General features: G+C 46.2%; 1 protein-coding gene across 5 annotated transcripts in view; it reads left to right on the top strand.

Moving 5' to 3' along the window:
- The window catches only part of dmtn (dematin actin binding protein), an 89,466-nt gene that overhangs the window by 53,210 nt on the left and 23,585 nt on the right, over window positions 1–12,671 (top strand). For all 5 annotated transcript variants that reach the window (XM_068001406.1, XM_068001402.1, XM_068001405.1 and 2 more), the window contains 3 exons: window positions 1,565–1,612; window positions 5,232–5,381; window positions 7,263–7,381. In XM_068001406.1, the coding sequence (XP_067857507.1) occupies window positions 1,565–1,612; window positions 5,232–5,381; window positions 7,263–7,381 (317 nt within the window). The remainder of the gene's footprint in view (window positions 1–1,564; window positions 1,613–5,231; window positions 5,382–7,262; window positions 7,382–12,671) is intronic.

Raw genomic sequence — 12,671 nt, 5'->3', positions numbered from 1 at the left:
AACGTAGAAAGGTTACAGCACAGAAGGAGGCCATTCGGCCCATCGAGTCCACGCCGACTCTATGCAAGAAGAAAATCCAGCTAGTCCCACTCCCCCACCCTATCCCTGTAGCCCTGCACATTTTTTCCTTTCAAGTACTTATCCAGTTCCCTTTTGAAGGCCAGGATTGAATCTGCCTCAACCACCCCCTCGGGCAGTGTATTCCAGATCCTAACCAGACGCTGTGTAAAAAAGCTTTTCCTCATGTCACCTTTGGTACTTTTGCCAATCACCTTAAATCTGTGTCCTCTGGTTCTTGACACTTCCGCCAATGGGAACAGTTTCTCTCTATCTACTCTGTCCAGACCCTTCATGATTTTGAACACCTCTATCAAATCTCCTTGCAACCGTCTTTGTTCCAAGGAGAACAACCCCAGCTTCTCCAGTCTATCCACGTAACTGAAGTCCCCCATCCCCGGAATCATTCTGGTAAATCTCTTCTGCACTCTCTCTAAGGCCTTCACATCTTTCCTAAAGCGCGGTGCCCAGAACTGGACACAATACTCCAGTTGTGGCCGAACCAGTGTTTTATAAAGGTTCATCATGAGTTCCATACTTTTGTACTCTATGCCTCTATATTTATAAAGCCCAGGATCCCGTATGCTTTTTTAACCGCTTTCTCAATCTGCCCTGCCACCTTCAACGATTTGTACAGATATACCCCCAGGTGTCTCTGTTCCTGTACCCCTTTTAGAATTGTACCCTCTAGTTTATATTGCCTCTCCTCATTCTTCCTACTGAAATTTTTTTTTTTTCCACGTTAAATTTTCATCCGCCACGTGTCCGCCCATGCCACCAGCCTGTCTATATCCTCTTGAAGTCTATCACTATCCTCCTCACTGTTCACTACCTTTCCAAGTTTTGTGTCATCTGCAAATTTTGAAATTGTGCCCTGTACACCCAAGTCCAAGTCATGAATATATATCAAGAAAAGTAGTGGTCCCAGCACCGACCCCTGGGGAACACCACTGTACACCTCCCTCCACTGTACACCTCCCTCCACTGTACACCTCCCTCCACTGTACACAGCCCAGTACACAGGGCTTTATATAGCTGTAGCAAAATGTCCTTCCCTTTATATCCTAGCCCTTTAGATATAAAGGCTAACATTCTATTAGCTTTTTTGATTATTTTTTGTACCTGACCACTACATTTCAGTGATCTGTGTACATGGACCCCTAAATTATTCCTAGCTTTTCACCAATTATAAAATACTCAGATTGATTCTTTTTTGGTCCAAAATGGATGAGCTCACACTTACCTAGACTGAAATCCATCTGCCACAGTTTTGCCCACTCACTTAATCTACCCAGCCCGATCTCTGTTTTACGTTCCTTTCGAGTCTGGCTTTGGAATGGAATCATAGAATTACTCCACAGGTTACAGCCTCTGTGCCATTGGTGCCCTGTATTCACATTTTTAATATTTATCATCATCTTTCAGTAAATATTTAAATGCTAAGTTTCTCCAAGCTGCTGAAGCAAATTTGATGATTTCAACGTTATGTCTTTTGTTTTATTCCCAGATATTGGCACCAATATCTACACGAAACGTCCCATCTACAAGCAGAATGGTAAAATCTCTTTTGTTTCTTCCCATTTCAGTGTCTTTTCTTGTTTCCTCTTTGGGATATTGCACTATTCCCGCAGCTAGAGGTTGGGAAGGTCCCCCAAGATTGTCCCCCCGAGAGGGTTCCCTGAGAAAGTGCCCCTACCCTGGGCTGAACCAACGTAACATGACACCAATCTTCAGCCACACCAGGTGTAACTCACCCTCACTGGCCTCCTTCGCTAAGGAGCTGGCCAAGGTCAAGACTCTCCAACATGGGCAGTGCTGTCCCGATATGCCCTCTGCAACGTTGAGAGCCCCAGCTCCCTACCCGCACTTCCAGCCCTTCTATCGCTGGTCTGCTATCTCCTCCCTCCCCAGGACAGAGCCTTCAAACATCTCTCTCTCCCCACACTCTGCAACTCCCTCCCTGAAGCTCCTCATCTCAATGCATCTCTCCCCACCTTCAAAATCCACCAGAAGACCTATCTTCTGGAGAGCCCCTGTGCTCACCTCCCTGAATCCCCCTTCTATTCCTGCTCGGGTCTGACTCTCCACAGCCAAACCCCAGCAGATGATTTGCTGCATGTGAGGTTCTATATCAATCCCAGTTGTGGCTCGACACTCTCCTTGATAATACAAAAATATGTTTCACAATTTGTGCTTTATGCAAGAAGAACAGGCAATAACTGTCAGGATAACTCAGAAAGCAGAATATAGCACAATTTGGGGAGTGCAACTTTGCTTATTTTTCAAAGTGAGGGAAAAAAATAATGAATATAAGATAATAACTCACGAGCGATGTGCATACACCAGTAACACACGCAGAACTCACGAGAGCTGTGTGTATACCAATAACATACAGAACCCATAAACGATGTGTATATACCAGTAACACACACAGTACTCATGAGAGCTGTGTACACCAGTAACACACACAGAACCCACGAGCGATGTGTATACACGAGTAACATACACAGAACACACGAACGATGTGTATACACCAGTAACACTCAACATTACTCACGAGCGATGTGTGTACACCAGTAGAACACTCACAACCCACGAGCAATGTGCATACACCAGTAACACACGCAGAACTCATGAGAGCTGTGTGTACACCAGTAACATACACAGAGCACACGAGAGCTGTGTGTACACCAGTAACACTCAGTACTCACGAACGATGTGTATACACCAGTAACACACAGAACCCACAAACTATGTGTATACACCAGTAACACACACAGTACTCGCGACAGCTGTGCACACCAGTAACACACACACAATCCACGAGCGATGTGTATACACCAGTGACAGTCACGAACGATGTGTATACACCAGTAACACTCAACATTACTCACGAGCGATGTGGAAACACCAGTAACACTCTCAGAACCCACGAGCGATGTGTGTACACCAGTAACACTCACATTACTCACGAGCGATGTGTGTACACCAGTAACACTCTCAGAACCCACGAGCGATGTGTGTACACCAGTAACACTCTCAGAACCCACGAGCGATGTGTGTACACCAGTAACACTCTCAGAACCCACGAGTGATGTGTGTACACCAGTAACACTCTCAGAACCCACGAGTGATGTGTGTACACCAGTAACACTCACATTACTCACGAGCGATGTGTGTACACCAGTAACACTCTCAGAACCCACGAGCGATGTGTGTACACCAGTAACACTCTCAGAACCCACGAGCGATGTGTGTACACCAGTAACACTCTCAGAACCCACGAGCGATGTGTGTACACCAGTAACACTCTCAGAACCCACGAGTGATGTGTGTACACCAGTAACACTCTCAGAACCCACGAGCGATGTGTGTACACCAGTAACACTCTCAGAACCCACGATTGATGTGTGTACACCAGTAACACTCTCAGAACCCACGATTGATGTGTGTACACCAGTAACACTCTCAGAACCCACGAGTGATGTGTGTACACCAGTAACACTCTCAGAACCCACGAGCGATGTGTGTACACCAGTAACACTCTCAGAACCCACGAGTGATGTGTGTACACCAGTAACACTCTCAGAACCCACGAGTGATGTGTGTACACCAGTAACACTCTCAGAACCCACGAGTGATGTGTGTACACCAGTAACACTCTCAGAACCCACGAGCGATGTGTGTACACCAGTAACACTCTCAGAACCCACGAGTGATGTGTGTACACCAGTAACACTCTCAGAACCCACGATTGATGTGTGTACACCAGTAACACTCTCAGAACCCACGATTGATGTGTGTACACCAGTAACACTCTCAGAACCCACGAGCGATGTGTGTACACCAGTAACACTCTCAGAACCCACGAGCGATGTGTGTACACCAGTAACACTCTCAGAACCCACGAGTGATGTGTGTACACCAGTAACACTCTCAGAACCCACGAGTGATGTGTGTACACCAGTAACACTCTCAGAACCCACGAGTGATGTGTGTACACCAGTAACACTCTCAGAACCCACGAGTGATGTGTGTACACCAGTAACACTCTCAGAACCCACGAGCGATGTGTGTACACCAGTAACACTCTCAGAACCCACGATTGATGTGTGTACACCAGTAACACTCACATTACTCACGAGCGATGTGTGTACACCAGTAACACTCTCAGAACCCACGAGCGATGTGTGTGCACCAGTAACACTCTCAGAACCCACGAGCGATGTGTGTGCACCAGTAACACTCTCAGAACCCACGAGCGATGTGTGTACACCAGTAACACTCTCAGAACCCACGAGTGATGTGTGTACACCAGTAACACTCTCAGAACCCACGATTGATGTGTGTACACCAGTAACACTCTCAGAACCCACGAGTGATGTGTGTACACCAGTAACACTCTCAGAACCCACGAGTGATGTGTGTACACCAGTAACACTCTCAGAACCCACGAGCGATGTGTGTGCACCAGTAACACTCTCAGAACCCACGAGCGATGTGTGTACACCAGTAACACTCACATTACTCACGAGCGATGTGTGTACACCAGTAACACTCTCAGAACCCACGAGCGATGTGTGTGCACCAGTAACACTCTCAGAACCCACGAGCGATGTGTGTGCACCAGTAACACTCTCAGAACCCACGAGCGATGTGTGTACACCAGAAACACTCTCAGAACCCACGAGCGATGTGTGTACACCAGTAACACTCTCAGAACCCACGAGCGATGTGTGTACACCAGTAACACTCTCAGAACCCACGAGCGATGTGTGTACACCAGTAACACTCTCAGAACCCACGAGCGATGTGTGTACACCAGTAACACTCTCAGAACCCATGAGCGATGTGTGTACACCAGTAACACTCTCAGAACCCATGAGCGATGTGTGTACACCAGTAACACTCTCAGAACCCATGAGCGATGTGTGTACACCAGTCACACTCTCAGAACCCATGAGTGATGTGTGTACACCAATAATAGCCACAGAACATCCTTTGCTTCCTCTCTCCCATCCGCATTTCCCCTCATCTTCATTCTACACTTCTTCCCAATTCATCTTCATTGATCTTTCCCCTTCCTGCAGTGTCAGTTCTTCACTACCTCACTGAAAATAGCTCCTTCTTCCAGCTTATTCAAGCTCATGACTTATTTTCTACTCTTGTTACAGAACCATCAATTGTGGTTCCACAGAGTAAATATATCGAGGATCTCATCATTGAGTCCTCGAAGTTTCCAGCAGCGCAGCCTCCTGACCCCAATGTACCGGCGAAGATAGAGACAGAGTACTGGCCGTGCCCTCCCTCCCTCGCTGTCGTAGGTAAGAAATGATCTGTGGACACACCGAATTTACAGATAATTCTTTTGCATTTTTATCCCTGTTTTGGCTTCGTCTCTATTGGTGGTGAGAGGCTCAACATCTCCCATGGTTCCTCCTGACAGGAAGACCAGAGTCAGGGCCCTCAGTGTTTCCGTGGCTATTGTCAGAGACCAATGGAACATGTTGTGTTGATCAATGTTTCCTCTCACCTCGCTCTAACTGAGAACTGATGAAACGCAACCAAAACAGGTGATTCAGTTGAAGGAATGGATGGTGCGAAGGTCTGAAGGCAGAGCTTACTCCTCGTGGATGGGTCCTCTTCCATGTGGGCTGCTAATTACGTTTCATTTGAAAGAGGGAGTCTTGCCATCATTGTTTTTTTTTAAAAATCCAATAATTAAGCAGAGTTATCGCTATTTTGAACAGAATTTTTTGCCAGTTTCTGGTTCCTGTTTAAATATTTTTTGAAGGCTTAATGTTGATGACATAAACAGATGATTTGTCTGGAAAAGTTACTGTGCGAGGGAGTCTCAGCTCTGCAATTCTGGGATAGAGTTTTCCTGTCAATGTGTCATCGTCAGGGTGAATTTTTTTGTTGTTTTGGTGTGTCATCCACACCCTTGATTCCTGACCTTGTCGAGTTCACTCCCCTTATCCTGACGCTGCTGTTTTTTGCTGGGATGCATTTCCACAGACAACACAACCCACTTCAGCGCTTCACCCAAATGGCCATTCTTCACATCTGACTTCAGGCAGGAAATAGAACCATAGAAAAGATACAGCACAGAGGGGGGCCATTCGGCCCATCGTGTCCGTGCCGGCTCAAAGAACAACCAGGTGTCCATTCTAATCCCACCTTCCAGCACCCGGTCCGTAGCCCTGCAGCTCACAGCACTTTAGGTGCAGGTCCAGGTACTTTTTAAAGGAGTTGAGGGTCCCTGCCTCTACCGCCAATTCAGGCAGTGAATTCCATACACCCACCACCCTCTGGGTAAAAAGTTTTTCCTCATGTCCCCTCTAATCCTTCTGCCAATCAGCTTAAATCTAAGTCCTCTAGTTCTTGAACTCTCTGCTAGGGGAAACAGGTACTTCCTGTCTACTCTATCTGGGCCCCTCATAATTTTGTACACCTCAATTAAGTCTCCCCTCAGCCTCCTCTGCTCCAAGGAAAACAACCCCAGCCGATCCAGTCTCTCCTCGTAGCTGCAATTTTCAAGCTCAGGCAACTTTCTTGTAAATGTTGGCAAGCTATTCAACTTTGGAAAGCATCACAGCCAAAAGCAATCATATCCTCACCCGGAATTCCCCACACGTGCACTTTTCCAGCCAAGGTAGCTGTATAAATTGGGAATGGGAATTCTGACTGATTCTCACCTGTCTCGATCAAGGGAGGTATTGTGTGATTATAGCATCTGTACTAGCACCTGACTGAATTCAGTCAACTCACCACAGAGCATTGTAACAGCTCTGGAACTCCCTCATACACACGCACACCCACACCCACATTCCCTCATTCATTATATTCATTGTGAATATAACTCGATGATTCTAAAGTGGGTGAGTGGGAATTGGGCCAGTTTTTAAACGTGGTGGAGACTGCCCCCAAATGACAGCCCTGCGTGCATGTTGGGACGTGGCCATTGTTAGACATGTTTATTTTCCGCAGTGTCCAGTTCTGAAGCCAGAGTAATTATCGGGAGTGGCGTAGGGCTCACGGAAACATGGGCCACAGGTATTTCCGCAGTCTCTGGCGAACACGTCCATGAAATGCACTATCCAACTGCGTGGAGCTTCAGGCTTCCAAGGACAAATAACGCTGCATTGAAATCTCCAGATCCAGCTGTCGTTTGGTTAATTGCAGTTTGATGTTGTTCCTTCCAGAGAAAGAATGGAGGAGAAGAATTGCTCCAAAAGAAGATGAAGAGGATGATGAAGAGGAAGATGACGAACCTGATGAAATGAGACAGCTGCGTGAGATTCAGAGACAAGAACTGAAGAAGGTGGGAGAATGTCTAGCTCTGTGTTGCGTTACTGGTTTCAGGGTTCAAGTTACAGCCCACATCTAGCAGTTTGTGGCTGCACTTGAAAGTAATTCATAGCATCATAGAATTGTTACAGCATAGAAGGAGGCCATTTGGCCCATCGAGCCTATGCCGGCTCTTCGTGAGAGCAATCCAGTTAGTCCCATCCCCCCGCTCTTTCCCTGTAGCCCTGCTAATTTTTTCCCTTCAAGTATTTATCTCATTCCTTTTTGAAAGCCATGATTAAATCTGCTTCCACCACCCTTTCAGGCAGCTCATTCCAGATCATAACAACTCGCTGCATAAAAATGTTTTTCCTCATGTCACCTTTGGTTCTTTTGCTAATCCCTTAAATCTGTGCCCTCTGGTGCCTCAACCCTTCCGCCAATGGGAACAGTTTCTCTTTATTTACTTTATCTAGACACTTCAAGATTTTGAACACTTCTATCAAATCTCCTCTTAACCTTCTCTGCTCTAAGGAGAACAATCCCAGCTTCTCCAGTCTATCCACGTAACTGAAGTCCCTCATCCCTGGAACCATTCTAGGAAATCTTTTCTGCACCCTCTCTAAGGCCTTCACATCTTTCCTAAAGTGCAGTGCCCAAAATTGGACACAATACTCCAGTTGTGGCCGAACCAGTGTTTTATAAAGGTTCATCAAAACTTCCTTGCTTTTGTACTCTGAGCCTCAATTATAAAGCCCAGGATCCCCTATGCTTTTTTAACCACTTTCTCAACCTGTCCTGCCACCTTCAAAGATTTGTGCCCATATAACCCCAGATCTCTCCGTTCCTGCACCCACTTTAGAATTGTACCATTTAGTTTATATTGCCTCTCCTCATTCTTCCTACCAAAATGTATCACTTCGCCTTAAATTTCATCTGCCCATTCCACCAGCCTGTCTATGTCGTCTTGAAGTCTATTACTATCCTCCTCACAGTTCACTACAGTTCCAAGTTTTGAAATTGTGCCTGTACACCCAAGTCCAAGTCATTAATATATATAAAAAACAGCAGTGGTCCTAGTACCAACCCCTGGGGAACACCACTGTACACCTCCCTCCAGTCCGAAAAACAACCGTTCACCACGACTCTCTGCTTCCTGTCACATAGCTGCTTTCGTATCCAGGCTGCCACTGTCCCTTTTATTCCATGGACTTCAATTTTGCTGATAAGCCTATTATGCGGCACTTTATTAAATGCCTTTTGAAAGTCCATATACACCACATCAACCGCATTGCCCTTATCGACCCTCACTGTTACCCCATCAAAAAACTCAATCAAGTTAGTTGAACACGATATGCTTTTAACAAATCCGTGCTGGCGTTCCTTTATTAATCCACACTTGTCCAAGTGACGATTAATTTTCTCCTGGATTATCGTTTCTAAAAGCTTCCCCACCACCGAGGTTAAACTGACTGGCCTGTAGTTGTAAATGAAGAGCTTGTGGACACTCCTGAGAGATGCTGGGTAGATGCTGGCCAGATGCTAGGTAGATGTGGGCAGATGTGGCCAGATGCTGGGTAGAACCTTTGTTCAAAAAAGGTTGTAAGGATAAACCCAGCAACTATAGGCCAGTCAGTTTAACCTCAGGTGGGGAAACTTTCAGGAACGATAATCCAGGACAGAATTAACAGTCACTTGGACAAGGGTGGATTGATTAGGGAAAGCCAGCACGGATTTGTTAAAGGCAAATCGTGTTTAACTAACCTAATAGAGTTTTTTGATGAGGCAACAGAGAGGGTCGATGAGGGCAATGCAATTGATGTGGTGTATATGGATTTTCAAAAGGCGTTTGATAAAGTGCCGCACGGTAGGCTTATCATCAAGATTGCGGCCCATGGAATAAAGGGGGCAGTAGCAACATGGATACAGAATTGGCTAAGGGACAGGAAACAGAGAGTAGTGGTGAACGATTGTTTTTCGGACTGGAGGGAGGTGTACAGTGGTGTCCCCCAGGGGTCAGTGCTGGGACCACTGCTTTTCTTGATATATATTAATGACTTGGACTTGGGTGTACAGGGCACAATTTCAAAATTTGCAGATGACACAAAACTTGGAAGGGTAGTGAACAGTAAGGAGGATAGTGATAGACTTCAAGAGGATATTGACAGGCTGGTGGAATGGGCGGACACGTGGCAGATGAAATTTAACATGGAAAAATGCGAAGTGATACATTTCAGTAGGAAGAACGAGGAGAGACAATATAAACTAAAGGGCACAACTCTAAAAGGGGTACAGGAACAGAGAGATCTGGGGGTATATGTGCACAAATCATTGAAGGTGTCAGGGCAGGTTGAGAAAGTGGTTAAAAAAGCATACAAGATCCTGGGCTTTATAAATAGAGGCATAGAGTACAAAAGTATGGAACTCATGATGAACCTTTATAAAACACTGGTACGGCCACAACTGGAGTATTGTGTCCCGTTCTGAGCACCTCACTTTAGGAAAGATGTGAAGGCCTTAGAGAGGGTGCAGAAGAGATTTACCAGAATGATTCCAGGGATGAGGGACTTTAGTTATGTGGATAGACTGGAGAAGCTGGGGTTGTTCTCCTTGGAACAGAGAAGGTTGTGAGGAGATTTGATAGAGGTGTTCAAAATCATTAAGGGTCAGACAGAGTAAATAGAGAGAAACTGTTCCCATTGGTGGAAGGATCAAGAACCAGAGGACATAGATTTAAGGTGATTGGCAAAAGAACCAAAGGTGACATGAGGAAAAACTTTTTTACACAGCGAGTGGTTAGGATCTGGAATGCACTGCCTGAGGGGGTGGTGGAGGCAGATTCAATCATGGCCTTCAAAAAGGAACTGGATAAGTACTTGAAAGGAAAAAATTTGCAGGGCTACGGGGAAAGGGCGGGGGAGTGGGACAAGCTGGATTGCTTTACATGGAGCCGGCACGGACTCGATGGGCTGAATGGCCTCTTTCCGTGCTGTAACCTTTCTGTGATTCTAGATGTGGGCAGATGTAAGAGAAAATCACATCTCAAGAAATTGTTTTCTGTCCCAAATTTTTTGTTATCATGCTGTTGAAGTGTGTGAATGTTCTTTGAGGGATTTAGTGCTTTAAAATAGTACAGCTTGGGTATGGCACTCCCTTCTGAGATGCCTATAATATATTTAAAATATTATATCTTACATGGGAACATTCTATGTAAACTTTTTATGCTATAATTACCCATCCCCACACTGGAGGCGCCTCAGCGTAGGAACACAAGTGTGGGCCTGAGTGACTGACTTCAGCATTTGTCTCGGGGAAATCCCTCACTTCTGGTTTGTGTCTTCTCTGCTGCACATGAAACCGTAGGACACAGACGTACTGGGCCAGGTCGGGACATGGGGTCCCGGAGATACAGTCCCAGACTTGGCTCCTGACCACTCTCAGAGCAGGAATTGGGTAACACGATTTGTTGATAATCCCATGCTTCTTCATTCCTCGCTTCTTATGTTACTACCTGAGGGTGTTGGAGAGTTGGTTACCATATCTGGATTTACAATCTGAATTGTCTGAAAAGCTGAGATTTAACAGACGTTCAGTAGTTCACAGTGATGGTAAGAGGAGATGTCATTGCTTTTGAAAATTACAGTTGAAAGTTTACATGGGTTGTTGGAGATGATCAACAATCGGTTTAGGGATATCATGAAAGCGTTTTTTTGAGTAGAGAGGGTAGAGAGAGCACGAAGAGCTTTCCTTAAACTCAAATTCAGTTTAATTTAATTGATCATGCAAATTTGTCACATATTTCCAAATACGTCTGCAAACATATAAGAGTTCGTGTGTATATCTGTGCATGTGTACACGTGTGCTGTTGGTGCCTTTCCTATTTCTCTTTTGTACATTGTTTCTGCACACACTTGTGTGTGTATATACACACAAACAGCTGTATTGGTGCACACATCTGTAACCTCATGGCCCGGCATATTCCTCACTCTACCATTACCAACAAGCCAGGGGATCAACCCTGGTTCAATGAGGAGTGTAGAAGAGCATGCCAGGAGCAGCACCAGGCGTACCTAAAAATGAGGTGCCAACCTGGTGAAGCTACAACTCAGGACTACACGCATGCTAAACAGCGGAAGCAACATGCTATAGACAGAGCTAAGCGATTCCACAACCAACGGATCAGATCAAAGCTCTGCAGTCCTGCCACATCCAGTCGTGAATGGTGGTGGACAATTAAACAACTAACGGGAGGAGGAGGCTCTGCAAACATCCCCATTCTCAATGATGGCGGAGTCCAGCACGTGAGTGCAAAAGACAAGGCTGAAGCGTTTGCAACCATCTTCAGCCAGAAGTGCCGAGTGGATAATCCATCTCAGCCTCCTCCCGATATCCCCACCATCACGGAAGCCAGTCTTCGGCCAATTCGATTCACTCCACGTGATATCAAGAAACGGCTGAGTGCACTGGATACAGCAAAGGCTATGGGCCCTGACAACATCCCAGCTGCAGTGCTGAAGACTTGTGCTCCAGAACTAGCTGCGCCTCTAGCCAAGCTGTTCCAGTACAGCTACAACACTGGCATCCACCCGACAATGTGGAAAATTGCCCAGGTATGTCCTGTCCACAAAAAGCAGGACAAATCCAATCTGGCCAGTTACCGCCCCATCAGTCTACTCTCAATCAAAGTGATGGAAGGTGTCGTCGACAGTGCTATCAAGCGGCACTTACTCATCAATAACCTGCTCACCGATGCTCAGTTTGGGTTCCGCCAGGACCACTCGGCTCCAGACCTCATTACAGCCTTGGTCCAAACATGGACAAAAGAGCTGAATTCCAGAGGTGAGGTGAGAGTGACTGCCCTTGACATCAAGGCAGCATTTGACCGAGTGTGGCACCAAGGAGCCCTAGTAAAATTGAAGTCAATGGGAATCAGGGGGAAAACTCTCCAGTGGCTGGAGTCATACCTAGCACAAAGGAAGATGGTAGTGGTTGTTGGAGGCCAATCATCTCAGCCCCAGGGCATTGCTGCAGGAGTTCCTCAGGGCAGTGTCCTAGGCCCGACCATCTTCAGCTGCTTCATCAATGACCTTCCCTCCATCATAAGGTCAGAAATGGGGATGTTCGCTGATGACTGCACAGTGTTCAGTTCCATTCGCAACCCTTCAGATAATGAAGCAGTCCGAGCCTGCATGCAGCAAGACCTGGACAACATCCAGGCTTGGGCTCATAAGTGGCAAGTAACATTCGCGCCAGATAAGTGCCAGGCAATGACCATCTCCAACAAGAGAGAGTCTAACCACCTCCCCTTGACATTCAACGGCATT

Source organism: Heptranchias perlo, chromosome 20 (assembly GCF_035084215.1).
Source record: "Heptranchias perlo isolate sHepPer1 chromosome 20, sHepPer1.hap1, whole genome shotgun sequence".
NCBI lineage: Eukaryota > Metazoa > Chordata > Chondrichthyes > Hexanchiformes > Hexanchidae > Heptranchias > Heptranchias perlo.
Note: the sequence above shows the minus strand (reverse complement) of the source record. Positions and strands in the feature narration are given on the sequence as shown.